Source organism: Triturus cristatus, chromosome 2_1, assembly GCF_964204655.1.
Source record: "Triturus cristatus chromosome 2_1, aTriCri1.1, whole genome shotgun sequence".
In the NCBI taxonomy this organism is placed as follows: Eukaryota; Metazoa; Chordata; class Amphibia; order Caudata; family Salamandridae; genus Triturus; species Triturus cristatus.
Window position 1 is genome coordinate 853,394,576 of NC_140581.1, and position 17,783 is coordinate 853,412,358.

Here is a 17,783-nt window from a genome sequence, read left to right on the forward strand (position 1 = left end):
ACGCACTACAATACACATATCACTCGGGGCCCATAATAGTCTCTCTAGAATAGATTCAATCTTGTCGTCAGCGGACAATGTGGGGTGCTTAGTGGAGAGAACACTTACCATGGATAATATTGGATCCTTCCCCCATATTAGCCAAATATACACAACGTCGTATATTCCAGATATACCCTGGTTACCTTAAAAAAAAAAATTTGGAAAGGTCTGACCACAGCTACGAAACAATATTTTTATGAAAATTAACCGTCTGATACTTCGCCCCTTATTCTATTGGAGTCGTATAAGACAGTCTTACGGGGGCAGGCTATCTCTTTAATCACAGACTATAAAAGAGAAAAGGCGAACACGGTACTGACACTCGAACATGAACTACAAACGCTAGAAACACAACACTCCCATGACCACACAGACACTAACGCACATCTACTCCAGCTCAACAAACAGGAATACAAGGAATATTTGTGGGAAGATGCAAAAACCCGACTGACAGCCACGCACCATATCGTATATGAAGTGCCGGCAAGCTACTGACGTGGCTAGATAAACAGGAGCGTGAAAGTCGCTGGGTGGCAGAACTCCAACACACGCCATGCAAGGTAGTAACGGATCCCCAAATTATAGTAGACACACTAGCGCACCACTACGCCAAGGTGTACACCCCAGCAACCATGATACAGCAGGAAGAGGCAGAGATGTTTCTCCGAGATACCGGGCTTCCAACGCTCACAGAAGACACAAGAGTACTGGAGTCAGAGTTTACTACTGAGAAGTTAGTGATAACAATAGGAAACATACAGTCGGGGAAAGCCCTAGGGCCAAATGGCATTCCTATCGAACTATATAAAAAAAAGCGCAAGTACACTCACCCCCTACCTACTAAAAATGTACAACGCAAGCTTAGAAAGAGGTCCACTCCCTAAAGATCAGAAAACAGCAACGGTTGTTGCCATACACAAACTGAGGAAACCAGCCCGAGACTGTTCCTCCTACAGACCCATCTCCCTAATTAACGCTGAAGCCAAGATTTTGGCCAAAGTTTTAGCAAATAGACTCACACCCCACCTAATTAAATTGATCCACCCTGACCAGTCAGGGTTCATGCCGGGCAGAAACACAGCCTTAAATTTAAGACGCCTCCAGAATGTACTAGGACGTAAACAAACAATAAGGGAAGAAGCCATAATACTGTTCCTTGATGCCCGTATGGCTTTTGATACGGTAGAGTGGCCATTCCTATTTGCAGTTCTCACACGGTTCGGTTTCGGACCTAGATTCTGCTCATGGGTAAGATTACTGTAAATGAAACCCTTTGCGCATGTAGTGGGAAATGGGCACATATCCAAAGAATTTCCGTTAGGGCGAGGCACAAGGCAGGGATGCCCGTTATCGCCACTGCTTTTTGCCCTGGTGTTGGAGCCTCTGGCAGCATGGATAAGACAAAATCCAGTTACTCGCGGGCTCCGTTGGACGGAGAGCTGCGAGGATCGCATATCCCTGTATGCTGATGATATCCTGTTATACATGGCCCCCACCAGTCGTTCATTGCCTAGATCTGGATGAGACAGATTGGCAAGAGGCGCTAGAGTCCCCGAGGGAGGTGGCGATCTCATCAAAACTACGCTTAATCCAACTTAAAGTGTTACATCGGATTTATTACAATAGGGTTACGCTATATAAAATGGGAAGGTCAGACAGCCAGCTCTGGCTACGACAGTGTAGGACAACAAGCACATTTTACCATACAATGTGGGAATGCCCTCAAATAGGGACATATTGGGAGGCAGTAATGTCCACAATAACGAAAGTAAGTGGGGCCCCGGTACCACCAGAGCCTAGGAGACGTCTTTTGAATATATGGAAGGCCACAGACCTTAGCAATGCAACACAAACTTGGGCGACACTAGGTATGACTATAGCTAAGAAGAACGTCGCAATACAATGGGGGGCACGGAGTACTCCCACTGTAAGGGACTGGAGAAATGATATGGATATGGCGATGGTGGCCGAAAGGGAGGTGTACATGCATAGAGGGTTTCCTAAGAAATGGTGATGGAAAGTGGAACCTCTTTAGAGGCAACATATGTATAATGCCGACCGAGGATTCATCAATGTAAAACAGTGAATGAACCACAGACTACAGAATGACCCTAACTGTAAAGTTTTAATGCACAAGCTATTATGTAACAGAGGTAGGAGCTACAATGTATGATGGTTGATGGCCTCAATGCTTGCTAAAATCAATGATGTTTTGTACCGACAAATAAAATAAAAAGTTTACAAAAAGAAAAAATCCCACACTGGCATCAGTGTCGGTTTAATGTGCTGAGAAGTTTGATACCAAATTTACCAGTTTTCAGTAAAGCCATTATGGTGCTGTGGAGTTCGTAATGACAAACTCCCAAACCATATACTCTTTATGGCAATACTGAACTTACAATGTCTAAGAATTGACTTAGACACTGTAGGGGTACAGGGCTCATGCACCTGTACCTTCACCACTGGTATAGTGCACCCAGCTTGAGGGGTGGCTGACCTATGTCAGGGCAGTGCGTTGTAGGCACGGCACACAGGGTTGTGTGCCATGTCGACACTTCACTTAGTTCTGCATCAAAAACGCAGCCTACAATGGCAGTGTGTCTGTGTAAAGATACAGGGCCTCTAAGGGTGGCAAAGTACATGCTGCAGCCCTTAGAGGTCTTCCCTGGTCCCAGTGCCATTGGTACCTATGCTAACTTTTACAAGGGTCTTACATGTGGCCAGAGAGTTGCTAATTGGGTTTTGCAACAGTACAGTTTAGGGAAAGAACATACCTTCCCCTATGAAGTAGTTCTTAGATCCAGAGTGTTGGTTATTACCCTTGTAGGCGGAAGTATTTTCTGAGGAAGAATTCTTGGACCCCGCTCAATAGATAAGGCGTCGAAAGGAACCACGGCCTTGTGGTGACTGAAGCGCCCCCATGGATATGGCCACCTCAGTGTCTTTCTTCATCTTTTCCAGTGACGAGTCTACCACTGGGCCAAAAAGGTGTTCCTTTTCAAAAGGTGTGTTTAAGATAGAGGTTTGAACCTCAGGTTTGAATCCAGAGATACGTAGCCAGGCGTGCCTTCTTTAATGGACACTGGTATTTACTGCTCTGGCAGCTGTGCCTGCAGCATCGAGGGAGCACCTGATTTGATTGTTAGAAATAAGTTGTCCCTCCCTTATCAGGTCTTCAGCTTTAGATTTATGTTCTAGATTATGATATTGGATCAATTGTTCCATCTCGTCCCAATGCGCACGGTCGTATCTAGTTAGCAACGCTTGTGTGTTGGATATGCGCCAGTAGTTGGTTGCCTGAGATGTGACTCTCTTCCCCGAAGCATCAAGAAGCTTAGATTCCTTACTTGGGGGTGGAGCATCTCCTGTGGTTTGGGAGTTAGCCCTCATGCGTTTGTTAGACACTACTGAGTACAACGGTAATTGTCCCCTAATGTATGCTGGGTCCGATGGTGCGGACTTATATTTTTTGTCTACCCTAGGGGTAATTATACGTGCCCTGACAGGATCACTAAAGATATCATCCCCATGTCTGATCATACCCTTGAGCACTGGTAAAGTGTGTGATGACTTTTGAGTAGTGCTAAGGGTCTCGAAAAGGAAATCCTCTTCGAGGGAATATTTGTGGAGCTGCACCCCATGGTAATTGGCAGCCCTACCCAGCAATTCAATGTAACCTACACTGTTGTCTGGTGGAGAGGGTTTGGTAGGATATAAGTCAGGATCATTGCCTGTGGGCGAGTTAATGTTTTAGTCGTCCCATGGGTCTGCAGGTATTGGCGGACTATCATCATCCCCATCATCCTGGTTGTCAGGTTTATGTGGTGAATGCTGAGGTGAAGTAGGCACAGGTATAGGCTGTGGAGAAGGAGGAGATGGGAAAGGAGGAGGAAGAGGAGATGGGGAAGGGTTAGTCCCGACAGTTCTCTTCTTCAAAGGAATGTGATATTCCTCTTCAGCATCAGTCCTCCTTTTTAGAGTCACTGCGGTGGTGATATGACCAGTTTTTTGATGAATGTACAGCATTTTCTGTTCCGGGTCCAGTTTATCAAGCTTATCGTCGAAACTGTGCTTTTTTGCTGATTTTAGTGCCTGCAGTTGTTTCAGTGCCAAAGGTTTTGGTGCCGAGGGTTTAGGGGCTGGTGTTTTCGGATCCGAAGCGTGTTTTGGTGCAGAGTGTTGTGGGTCGGAGCCGGACCCGGACTAAGATTTCGATCCTGAAGGTTTCAGCTCGATGCCCAATTTGGCGTGAGGTTTTTCGGAGCCTGAAGGCATTTTTGCAGGCTTCGGTGCTGGGCCAGAAGGCGGGGTGTCTGAAGCGTGGCCTCGGTGCCGACCGGAGCCAGAGGACAAAGGTTGGTCTGGAGCCTTCTTTATCGGTTAGGGTGGATTTCGGGGCTAGGGAGGATCTGTACTTGCAGTACGCTGTCCATGTGGAATGTCTTCATAATGGCCGGAACCGTACTCGGAAACTGAGATCAGTTCCTGTTCCTCCTCAGCCCCAATAGCATTGCCAGCTTCTTCCTCCGATTCAGTTCCAAAGAGGTCTGTATTGGAGCCGGTGTGCTGGCTCTGCATGTCGCGACGTCGAGCCTGATAGCTGCGCAGCGACTTCTTGGAGCGGAAAGCTTTGCACGTGTCGCAGTCCTGTTCACTGTGCTCAGGGGAAAAGCACAGGTTACACACTTCGTGTGAGTCGGTACGCAGGTATTTCGCGTGGCACCGAGGGCAGAATTTAAATGGAGTTTGTTCCATCGACTGAGTCGAACCGACGCGGGTAGGCCCGACAGCCTACCACGAGCTCTCGGATCGAGAGAGGGTTTTTTTTTCAGTAAACACGACACACGAAGAATGGAATACACGATCAGAAACAATACCGTCTAGGTTGACTGTATTGGGCACCGACGGAAACAGAAGGAACGGTGCCGAACCGGAGCGCATCGACTAACATCCGAACCCGATGGCGGAAAGAAACAATCTAACAATGGGGTCGATGCCCATGCGCACTATCACCGAAAGAAGGAGTCCCCTACCTTGTAACTGGGAAGACTTCTTCGAAGGAAAACAAAGTGCAAATATCCGGACCCAACACTAGATGGCGATTTATGCATAGCATATGATCTACAGCTCATATGCCTAGAAAATAAAGATTCTGCAGGAAAGACCAACAATTGCAGCTTTACAAGCTGCCAGATTGCATCTCTTTTTCCAGAGAAAAGTGAAGGAAAGGGACCTTTTTGACGTGGTCACCCCCACTATTTGCCCACTGGTACTGATGTTCTTGACTAGATGTGCACTGGGTCCCTTCTAAACAGGTCCCAATGCCAGTGCTCTTTCCCTAAAATCTGCACATGTGTTCAATTGGAACACAATTGGCAAGGACTTTAGAACCCCAGTAAGTCCTTGATAAATGGTACCAAGGGCATGGGTACTAAAGAGGGTCCCCTATGGGCATCACATGTATTATGCCACCCAAAGGGACCCCCACAAAAACTGCATGTAGACTACCACTGAAGGATGCGTGAAAAGACACAAGCCCTTCTGAAAACAAGCCATTGCACTCTCCCTGTGTACAATGCCCAAATACACTGTATTTCTTATATGTAAGTCACCCTTACGGCAGGCCTTCCAGCCCTAAAGCAGGGAACATTATATGCCCGTGATGCCTAGTACCATTACTGGGGCACTGAAAGTGATCAAGCAGCCATGTTAAAGGTATGTATTGGACACTGGTCATTACCAGTTACCCAGCTACATAATGGTTGCATTGAAAATAAAGGTGTTTGGTATCAAACACCTCGTCTCAAATCTATACTGATGCCAGTATTAGATTTTTGTGAAATGCACACAGAGGGCATCTTAGAGGTGCCCCCCAAGAACCTACTAGTCCTCTAGTCTGCTGACTGACTGCTATGGTCCAGCCTGCCACCACAGACAAGTGTCAGACAGTCTGCGCTCTGAGGCCAGAAACAATGCCTGCTCCAGAGGAAGGTGTTCACACATCCTCCAGCAGGATAGATAGTGATTTAGCATATCAAGGCCAGAGGCTTCAAAACCTCTGCCACCTTTCATATGTGACCCTGGCTTTCCCCAGACCTGGGAAAAGCCACCCCCTGCCCTGAGGCCCATTCAGCACCAAAGCAGGTAGGAAATTAGTTAGCCAGAAGGCATGTCACACTTACAGGCTAGGCACACCATTAAGGTGGGCCACCTGAAGTGGACAGTCGAAGATGTGTTTCAACATTTTAGTTTAAGTGAAACTAGGACCTCAGGGTCAGGAAGATGCCAATTCTCCACAGGAAGTGGTCCTATAGGGGGTGTAGCCACCTCAGGGGTAAGTAGCCCATTGGCCACTAGCCTACACTCCCCTAAATTCAGTATCTAGGAGTTAGTCTGACACCTCAGATTTGTCTACCTGGGAACCGATGAAGGACTGAGAAGGGCTGAAATCACGAGAACTGGGGAACAGCTCCGAAACTGGCCCCAAACACTGAAGGAGGTCTTCGTAGCTCTAGGAGGTCAGATCCAGCTCCCTGCAGAGTTTGGTGACACCAGACAATTCAGGAGCACCCCCATCACCAATTCCATGGTACCAGGGCATTTGCCGCAACCAAGGCTTGTTGAGTTTCCAGTCTGGGCACCCACCGAAGCCAAAGCGGGACTTAAGGATTAACGAGGCCTGCACTGAGAGGCCCTGCTGTCCTGTTTTTCTTCCCCTCTCCAGTCACTCAAGTAAAGTGAGGACCTCCAACGCAAGCGGCCTCCCAGACAAAACACCTCTACACCTGAGCTCTACAGCCCGAGTTCATACAAACCAATGGTATCCCTTTGCCCTAGAGACCATCAAGAGCCGAGCCCCCCCTTTGGGTTCTGCCAGACTTGTCCTAAAGTTCCTCCTTGCAGCCTTCCTTTTACAGGTGCTTTCCCATTGACGTTAACGAGTAGCGCTCGAAGCTACTAATGCGACCAGCACTTCTGAACCCGGGCTCGCCAGGGCAAGCAAAACCAAACTGTTGGTGGTTTCTTGGACTCTAAGCACCTTGCGTCCCAAAAGGCACACTCCAGAAATGCTTGCAAGTATATGTATGCAATGTATGTTTCTCCCATAGGATAACATTACTGTGTTCGAGGCTCATACCTCAAAGCTGTTATTTGGCGTCTTCTTTTTAAAGAGAAGCGAGTCTGTGTATGCAGCGAGGGTGCTCCATCCAAGCAACGCCGACCTCACCCTGAAAGGGTCTAAAGCTCCTATTTATGGAGAAAGCAGTCTGTGGATATATTATATATATATATATATATATATTGCTACCCTTTTAGATTTTAGACTCTCACTTATTGCATTCAGTTAAATTAGTTACCCTCCAGCTACCCTGACAAAACAAAAGGAAGCTTTGTGGCCCAATGACGCAAGTGAGTCAAACTAAACATGGCTGCCACCTTGAATGACATATGCTGCTGTCTTCTATTTTGTCTAATCAATGCAATCTACAACTATTTCATTAAAAATACAAAACTATCAATCTGATGTAAAGTCTAGTGCACTTTCAATTCAGATGCAAAGGCAATCCCTGACTACCAACAAAAAGTGAAGTACCTTACATCTAGCTCAAGAGGGGTGGGCATTATGCAAAAAAAATCATTTCCATTTTCTCTTGCATCCACACACGTGGACGACCGTGGGAGGTATGTTGGGGTCACGGGCACATGGGAGGGCCAGGGCGTCACTTTCCTGTCTATTTATGCGCCCCCTGGGTTACAGCCGGCCACATTTATTGACCTTAGTGCTCTGCTGCTTACACTACCTGACGGGCATCTTGACCTCGGCGGTGACTTCTACTCTGTCGTATCGGGGGAGATGGACAGGCACCCGCCTCGAGCACTTCCCCCCCCCCCCCCCCCCCCCCCCCCCCCCCCCCCACTGCACATTCTTTTTCTAGCTTTCTAGAGGCACTGGGGCTTGTAGACGTATGGAGAACTTTTCCACCCGGACAAAATACAACACACGTTTCACTCTGGGGCACACAATAGTCTCTCCCGTCTAGATTACATAATTGTTCCCGCTTCCCAGGTCACCAGCATCCATGAGATCCGGCACCTCCCCAGAGGCATATCTGATCACTCCCCCCTATGGGCACACATAGTACTTGACCACACACGCGTGGGACGTATTGCCCTATAAACCCCTGGCACCTTAAAAATCCCAAAATACGTAACAGTCTGATCAAATCCATTGACGACTACTTTGTAGAGAATGAGCACACTGTCGACTCCCCTCAAACGCTCTGGGAGGCCTTTAAAAACTGTAGTCCGGGGCCAGGCCCTATCCCTCATCGCAGGAGCCAAGAAAGAACGGTTAAAGGACATCTCAGACGCGGAGCAAGAGATCTATCGACTTGAGCAAGATGCTACCTCTGGTGCTACGCCCGAAACGCTTCATGCACTCCGGCTGCGCCAAGATGAATATAGGGTTCTGGCCACTGTCTACGATTGGGGAGACAAAGCTGGGAAACTGATTGCTGGCTTGATAAAAAGGAGCAGGTTAGTCGGCTTGTCCCAGAGCTTAGAGGGCCTGACGGCAACCCCATAATAGATCCCCAAGACATAGCCAATCAGTTTGCAACCCACTTTCACACAGTATACAACTCGGTGGCCCCATATACACAAGCAGATTCCTTGGACCTCCTACAAGACATTTCTCTCCCTATTCTCCCGGACTCTGACCGTCTATTTCTCGATAGTGCCCTCTCCACTGAAGAAATTGCACTAGCGATCCGTGCGATACGCCAAGGCAAAGCACTTGGTCCAAACGGCATCCCAATTGAGCTGTATAAGCTCCGCCCCGACAAGCTGGGCCGCAATCTGAAATCCATGTACACCAGCAGTCTAGAAAAGGGAATATTGCCCCTAGACCAAAGAATGGCGACCATTGTCACTATACACAAAGAAGGGAAACCCAAAACTGACTGTGCCTCTTATCGGCCCATTTCGTTGCTGAATGCTGAGCCTAAAATCCTCGCCAAAGTACTCGCCAACAGGTTGATCAAAGTCATAGGAGACCTAGTGCATCCTGATCAATCAGGATTCATGCCTCGGAGGAATACGGCCTTAAATCTGCGCAGGTTGCACGGGGTGATTGGCAGGGTACCGACCATTCGCAAAGATGCAGTTGTGGTGTCGCTCGACGCTACGATGGCGTTTGACACCCTGGAGTGGCCATATCTCTTCGCAGTACTAACGAAACTAGGATTCGGCCCGATATTCATCAAATGGGTGAAGTTACTCGACAGCGCGCCCATGGCACAAGTTGTTGTGAACAACAAAAAGTCCGAACCCTTCACACTCACTCGCGGCACCCGCCAGGGCTGCCCCCTATCTTCCCTATTGTTTGCCCTGGCCCTTGAGCCTCTTGCAGCCTGGATCCGTAAGGATGCAGCAATCCGAGGGATGCTGTGGTCGGTAGACTGGGAGGACCGTATCTCCCTCTACGCAGACGACATCCTTCTTTATCTTACCTCACCTAAGAGGTCCTTGATTGTCGTATTTGACATCTTAGACGTCTTTGGGAGATATTCCGGATTCCGAGTTAATTGGCAAAAATTACTCGTATATGTTCTCCGCGGAAACTCTCCCCAACTGCCCGAGACTGCCCCATCTCAATAGCTACTGACGGCTTTAAATACCTTGGCCTATTTATCTCTCTTGACCCAGCGATCAGATATGCCCGCAACCTGGTCCCTCCCCTGCAGAGGCTCAAGAGCGATATCGTTACATGGAAACTACTCCCGATATCCCTATTAGGTAAGGCAGCCCTCTTTAAAATGATGTCCCTGCCCCGTTTCCTCTATGCATTGCAAAATTCGGCTGATTCCGTCCCAAACTCCTATTTTAGGGAAATCGAAGGGCTCCAGCGAGACCTTCTTTTGGGGTGGGCGACCACGCATTGCCTTACCAAAACTCACACTCAGCTGGTATGACGGTGGAATCAGGCTGCCAGACAAAGAAATACTACTGGCGGCGCACCTCACAGCTATAAATCACGGCACATACGGTCGCCCTGACGATCCGGGATTCCGCATGGACCGTTGGATCCTTCCTGACGGGGCCTACACCCGAGCACTCTATTCCAAACCTGACAGGCATCCACTGACCGGGGCCACTAAACACACAGTCAAGATATGGCATGCCGCAACCCAATCCTTGGGCTGGAATAATAGACTAACTTGCCACCCCACTATGGGACTCTCAAAAACTAGGGTACCTGGGTACCTCCAAGGGTTTCGACAAATGGGACCTGATCAGACTCTCCACTATTGGGGACCTATGGGAGGCAGGGGGGGTAAAACCGTTTAGCACTCTCCAAAAACAATACGCACTGGCGGATTCTGAGCTTTTTAGATATCTCCAGATCCGCCATGAAGACATTCCGTACTGCCTCGCGACGGCTCCCCACCGGATAGCTCGCCATTGGAGGATAGACTGCTGGATGGATATCTCCCCGACAGGGCTATATCTTTAACCTATGGGAAACTAATCAATAACATGAGCGATCGCCTAATTCTGCTCCGGGAGAAGTGGACGAGAGATGGCATTGAACTAGATGACGAAAGCTGGCAGGCGGCGGTCCCCTCCCCCAAAGAAGTTGCAATAACAGCGCGACTCCGGCTGGTGCAGCTGAAAATCCTACACAGAACATACATAACGGGTCCCCAACTGGTGCACATGGGTGGTCGGACGGACGGGTCCTGTAAAAGGGGATGCGCTCACCAGGGCACCTTCATGCACACTATATGGCATTGTGTGCCAATCCAGGAATTCTGGCCTAATACACACGTAATCATGAGCGAAGTACTGGGGGTTGAAATCCAACAGGAAGCGCCCAGATGCCTCCTAAACATTTGGGAACCTACAGATCTCACTACCTATGCCGCACAATGGGTCACATTCGGCTGTATGATAGCCAAAAGGAACATTGCGCAGCTCTGGGGGGCCCCACATGCACCCACCATTACAAACTGGAAAAAAGACTGACTGGTGCATGCAAAGAGAGAAGTTTGTGTACATGGCTCGGGGCTGTCCCCGTAAATGGTCTAAGATATGGTCCCCTTGGAACTTGTACCGTGGGAACATCTGTACCCCTCCCCGCACACACGACGATGATGTCTCCCCATCCCTGTGATTTCCATAACGTATGCTTACTGTATTACTCTGTATATTGAACCATGCGATACCCTCTGTATTGACGGTTGGATACTATGCCATGTTATCGAGTCTGTTCAATAAAAAGATTTAAAAAACAAAAAAAAAAAACCTGAAGTACCTGGTGTTTCTGCCTGCGTTTCCTCTCCTGTTCGATCTTCTGCTGCTTCTCCAGTTTTTCAGTCATGCGCGCTTCACGCAGAGTTTGGCGTTTGTTGCGTTTGTAAGCTTTGGAATTCAGTGCCGTCTCCAAGGTGGTGTCACGGCGCATGCACGCTACTACTTCCTGTCTTAACTGCAAAACAAATTCCACAAACTTGAGTTTCATAGTTAACCGTCAATGAGCAGAACTGAGAACTTTTGTTTCGAATTACTAATGCTGCCTAATTTCCTTAATGAAATTGCCAATTGAAGGTTCATCTCTTTAAACTGAACAGTTTCAAATACATTTTAAAAAACGCTAAAACAAAAAAGCACAAACGGAAAACATCCAAATTACACCATTACTGAATGAAAAAGCATGCAAAATTTGTTGGAATACGAGATCTGCTACAAATATAGAAAACCCTTCTACAGTGGACGAAATACACAATGTACAAAGACAGCAAAGCAATTTATGTAAATTATCATTTAAAAACCCAGCCCCAAGTCAAAATCTAACAATTATCAAGTATTTATGATCACATGCTCCATAGCAGTAGCGCAGAATGTTACAGGATAACCTATTTTACTACAGCTTTTTACCAGAATGGTTTGTTCCTGGTCTTTAAGTCAAAGGCTTAATAAAAGCTTGGATGGACGAAAATATTCTTCTAAATATATAGTGTCCCAGGGGCATGGCTAAGACGGCCAACATGGCGGACGCATCTTAATGCAGCTCAGCTCTGAACCTCTGTAATCCGGCATAAATCTGGACCTGTAATCACCATTCAGAACTTGTTTGCTATCTTTGTAAACTCTGCCAACGGAACCGATTTTTTCCAGCCGATTGCAGCTCTCCGTAGTACACGGAGCGCCTGACAAAGCAGTGGGGCCTGTGCCGCAGACTGGCAGCAAGAGCGTGGGGACTGTGGTGCGGCTGGCGATCATCACCTATCCTGGGTGCCCCGGCGCTGCTGGTGGGAGACCTCCCTGGGTGTCCGACTACCAGTGGAGCAATTGACTGCAGTGGGATCCTGGCCCGGCGTTGAAGCAGCGCGCGGCCCCTACTGGTGAGGTGGTGCCGGTGCCCGAGGCAATCGACAGCTGGCAGCGGCCCTTATGCGCTGCTACTGAGGCAAGCCGCGTTGCACCCAGATCTGTGACTGGGGGTGAGTGTCTGAAAAGTTTCAGCACTCCGTCCATCATCTCCTTGTGTTTGCTTTGTTTGCCCTAAGTTGGCAGGGTATGCCCAGACGTGGGTCCCTTGCTCACTTTGCTACTGGATTCAAGCTAGCCTGGCTGATGAGGGGCGTTACCTCGAAACCGGTCCCAGGATGCTTGTTTCTGGTAAAGGAAAGGCCTGGCTTGGCAGTTCGGGGTGGACTGTTCCCATGAGGCACAGGGTCAAGCCTGATTTGCATATAGCTGGATCTGAACTGGGGTGGCGAAGTGAGCTAAAGAACGATGATGGATTCAAACAAGATCTGTTTCTGGGGGTGAGTGTCTGAAAAGTTTCAGCGCTCAGTTCATAATCTCCTTGTGTTTGCTGCATTGCATGGTCGGCTCAACCGTTCCGAGTTGAGGTTCCCCTCTGCTGAAAACCCTGGGGCTCCCCTTCGCTGAAGACACCAGGGCCTGCTGCGCCCCCTCTCCCCCCCCCCCTTCGCTTTGAACAACTTTTGCTTGGGGTGCCCAGCCCAATATGAAGATCTCTGCCTAGTGACTGGCGCGAGTCGGCGGGAGTTTGGGCTGGCGAGGGGTCGCGGTCCTGCATTTCCACCTGCCTCTCCGGCCTACTTGTTTGCCCCGGGCCTTGATTGTGGTGCAGCGGTGATTCCGCATCGCGGCCAGTCTCTGACCCTGTCTCTGATCCTCTCCCACGCCCGCCCCTGAGGGTCGTGCTTGCAGCAGATAGGTGAGAACAATGACAAAGGCCCACCTGAGCCATCGTCGGGTTGGGCCATACTGCACGGTCGGTGTTGACACCTTTGGTGAGGGCCCCCGCCCCGTTGGAGTCTAGCTCCTTTTTCTTCTTCGGGCTCTGGGTCCACGAGCAGGACCTCCGCTCAGTGCCCACTGGGGGGCGGCTGGAGCAAAGCCGCAGCCCTATGTCCCTGCCTACCCCTACGACCTGCTTAACTGCCCCGGGATGGGGTGTGGGCTGCAGCAATCCCTCATTGTGGCTGGTGGCACGGCCATCTTTGGATGGGCACAGGAGTCCCACGGAACTATGGTCTATTGCCTATCGTTGTGCAGTCGGAGCAGCTTAGAGAGGGACCCTGTGCCAGTCACTTTGAGGGGCCCACCCCTCAGGACTGTGCCAGTGGCAGGTGGGTTCCTGTGCTTTCTTGGGGGCACATCTGCTCACTCCTTTCCTTACTGTGGACCGGAGCCTTCACCCTATTCATCTGTGGTGTCCATGCCTCCCTCCACTGAGAGGCCTGATGTATTAGACTGCTGTATATAGGACCCTGTCGTAGTTGTTTTACAGTATGATAAAGAATTGCCATTTATATTTATTTTTAAATCTGCTTTAACCAGTACTCAGAAACAGTACTTGTATCCTTGTTTGTCTCTTTTTATACTATATGTCATTTCATCCTTAGGTAACACTAACCTTGAGGTACTTATAGACCTCCAATTTATGAAGTCAATCGTTAAACTCTTCTCAGAATTGGCTAACACCGGTTCTCACAACCACTAGGTCCTGAAGAACGCCCTACGACCCCCTCCTGGGGCACTGGAAGGGCAGAAACATGTCGACCTTCTTTTGTTTTGGACACTAACGAGTGCATTGGCCACATTACCTGACCTATTGCACGCACATTTGTTATACTCTTTTAAAATAAGTCTCCTCACACACCAAACAGAATAAATACGAACTTTGGGGCAGTGTGAGAAAGACATTTTAACGTCACAATTTCACTTTATTTCACTAACATTTCTGATCACTACTGAAAAATTAGTGGTTCCCTCCAGGTGGAGGAAGCATAGTACAAAAGAGACCCAATGAAAATGCTGACACGTATAAACAAGGCGGAGAACCAAGATAAACCGCCACACCATCAATGATACGCGATTGAGGGTTTTCATAATACCTTGATTAGGTATTGATGGATAGAAACGGATTTAGAACCCCTCTTTTTTCAGTTACAAGTGATCCATTCCCTTTGATTTTGAATACATGACAGGAAGAAGAATGGATGACTGCTTCTTCTAGCTCCCCCCCCCCTTTTTGATTACAATGTAGTTGTTTCATGAACACTTTGAAGATCCTGGTATTGTGACATATGGTCCTCTGCTGGTGACCCCTACCCCCTTTCTGATAGTTGCAGCTTGAACTATGTCTATAACTGGTTAGGCACTTCCTGAGGTGCGGCCCTGAAAGCCCCTAATGCTGTGGGAACCTGTGTCAAGATTATTGTGTACCCTTTTATCAGCCATGGGCAAGGATAAACCTGCCTGTTCTGCTTCTACACAGATGCGGATGGATCAATACACCACGGGCTCCGCTAATGGCTCTCCAGGCCCCTCGGACAACGAGAAATCCGCCTCTCCATTAGTGAGCTTACAGTAATACTGCAGGCTATCCAGACGTCGCAGGCCGCGGTGGAGACGAATGTCATGAGATGAGGATGGACATGGCACTGATGCGTCAGAATCTCCGAAAGCATCTGCCCAAATCACAGAGGCTGAATCTCGAATCTCTAATGTTGAGGACAAAGTTTCCACTCATGAGCCTCATATTTCAACATTACTTGCTCACACATTGGAGCTCTATAGAGGAGCCAAAGATGCAGAAAATCTCTCATGGCTTAATAACATTCGCGTAATTGGAGTTCCTGAGAACATGGAGAATGCCGAACACCAACAGATGGCGGACTTCAGGGAACGATGGATTAAATCCTGGATGCCCAGTGATCATTTGTCCTCATGGTTTGTTATTGAAAGGGCACATAAAGGGATGCGTTTCTCACGGAGGCCCGCTTTCATTCTAACCTCCGATGTGGATATACTAAGGTTCTCCTTTCCCCCAGACTACACACGTGAGGTGCAACAATGAAGGCGTTCTTACTTGGAGGTTAAACAGAAGTTGAGTTATAGGGCTCCAATATTGACTGTTATTTCCAGCTAGACTCCGTGTCATTCATCTCCACAAGTCACATTTCTTCAACAAGCCAGTCTAAATGACAGTATCTTACAGAGGATCACTAGCTGCACTGGTCAGTCACTTCCTCTTCATGCCAGCTGGAGGCTGCTGCTGTCCCGACTCAAGGTCACTGCCTAAACCCTGTAGACAACGCACTCAGTTGCCGGATAGGGTGCAGAGTTGTTCAGTCTACCTCACCTTCACACTCCCCACGGACACAACCAATGTCATAGTCTGAAACTGCCTCGACCCCTGCCTCTGGGGTGGAGGATGAGGGGCAGGGGGCTAACAGGCGACCATCATCGCCATCCACCAATACGGCTGTTGATTGCCTGGACTCCAATCTCTCACGCAGTCCTGTTATTTGATTGGGTTTTCATTTCTAAATGATTATTCAAATCCATGCCATCTATACTATCCTGCTCATTAGCCTAACCATACTTATCTGACCAACTGTCTAATTGTTCCAAAAGCCTGCTTTTAGGTGTAGAATGGTGATTACTGTATTCACAATACGTTTTCTTGGGTGGGGTTCCCCAGCTCTGACATTTTTCTAATGTTAAGTACTTTGTTTTCCTTGCTGTACCTTTTTTCAGGGTGACAGATGCTTCTAGGGTAGAAGTGTAGGGAGAGGCGGGAGTTGGAGGGGCTGGGTTTTCTTTACAATATGTTGATTTTTTATCAGAGTGTTATGTTTGTTGTGCTTGTTTGCCTTTTTTCTTCCCTTTTAGGTCTTGGCACACAAGTTTGCACTACTCATGACTTTAATCTCAGGGCGGTACTAACTTCTAGCATACAATTGTTGCAGTTCTTACCATACTATCTGCTACAGTGGGTCCTTTTCTCAGGTGGTCCCCTGCTAACCACAACTCTCACCACCCCCACCCCCCATCCACATGGATCTCCGTATTATATCATGGAATATTAACGGTCTATTAGACAGAGTGAAACGGGCGGCAGTCTTTTCCTTCACCCATCGGAATCTTCCAGAGGTGCTACTGCTCCAGGAGAGCCATCTTTTAGTAGAGCGATGTCCCCTCCTGGCCCATAAAGGCTACGATAGGGTCTTTCATGCAGGGTACTCCCGGGGAGCAAGAGGGGTAGCTATTCCTTTGCACTGTTCCTTCCCTTTTGTGGTTTCTCAGGCAACTTGTGACCCATAGAGATGCTTTAGTGCTCTTGAAGGTATCCTAGATGGCAAGTGACTGTTTTAGTAAGCCGCCCACCTCCTTATCGACCAGCCTCTGAGAACTCTTGAGACTTCTTTTATACCTTCCACATGGGCCTACAGTGTTAGGCGGCGACTTCAACGAGGTATTATTCCCGACCTCGATAGTACAGGAGCCCCCACCGCCTCAAGACACATTGGGGTTCGCCAACTCGCTGACTGGATCAATACCCTGCGCCTTTGTGACGCTTGGTGGTCTTAGTAATCTAGATAACGTCAATTTACACATACATCTGTAGCTCACCATACTCCCTCCCAGATTGATCTCATTCTACTGCCTTACCCCAACTGTTGGGTGCGGACACAAGTCCAAATTTTACTACACAGAATTTCAGACCATTCGTCCTTACTTCTTCATCTTGGTCAGCCACCATCTGGATTGCGCCACATGTGGCACCTTAATGCTTGGTATTTTCAGGATAAAACTTTTGTTCAGTCGCTAGAGGATGAACTTCGGGCATATTTCCACACTAATGACGGGTCGGTTGCACAGATTAGTACTCTGTAGGCAGCTGGTAAAGTGGTACTACAGGTATTTGCCAAAAGTCCTATTAGAGCTCGAGAACAAGTGCTCCTTTCTCATTGCCCAGCTGGAGGCTCGCGCTCTTCGCCTGGAACAACACTTAGAGTTGAATCACCAAGAGGATATCTCCCAACAGTTATGTCTCATCTGTGAAAAAATCCTTCTCCACTCGCTTGAAGCGGCCAAATTTCTTTGGCAGACCACAACGGCCAAGATTTATGGTTGGGAGGACAAAAATGGGAAGCTGCTTTATTGGTTTGCGTCCCACCAACAAGCCAACAGGATTGTGCCTGAGATCATAGATGATACCGGTTGCTCACGGCAATCTCTTCCTGAGATAACACAAGCCTTTGCGCAACATTATAGGAAGTTATATTCAACACCCACAGATCGAAATCTGACCAAATCCCATATCTTTCTAAATTCAGTATTTCTTCGTAGTTTATCTCTCAATGACTCCCACCTACTCAACGAACCTTTCACGCCGGAAGACATCGGGAACA

The 17,783-nt window shown here is 48.3% G+C and overlaps 1 protein-coding gene across 3 annotated transcripts in view; it reads right to left on the reverse strand.

The window, feature by feature from the left end:
* SMARCA2 (SWI/SNF related BAF chromatin remodeling complex subunit ATPase 2) overlaps positions 1 to 17,783 on the reverse strand; it is a 1,761,756-nt gene that overhangs the window by 1,474,122 nt on the left and 269,851 nt on the right. For all 3 annotated transcript variants that reach the window (XM_085632958.1, XM_085632957.1, XM_085632956.1), the window contains exon 8: positions 11,360 to 11,533. In XM_085632958.1, coding sequence (XP_085489084.1) covers positions 11,360 to 11,533 — 174 coding nt within the window. The remainder of the gene's footprint in view (positions 1 to 11,359; positions 11,534 to 17,783) is intronic.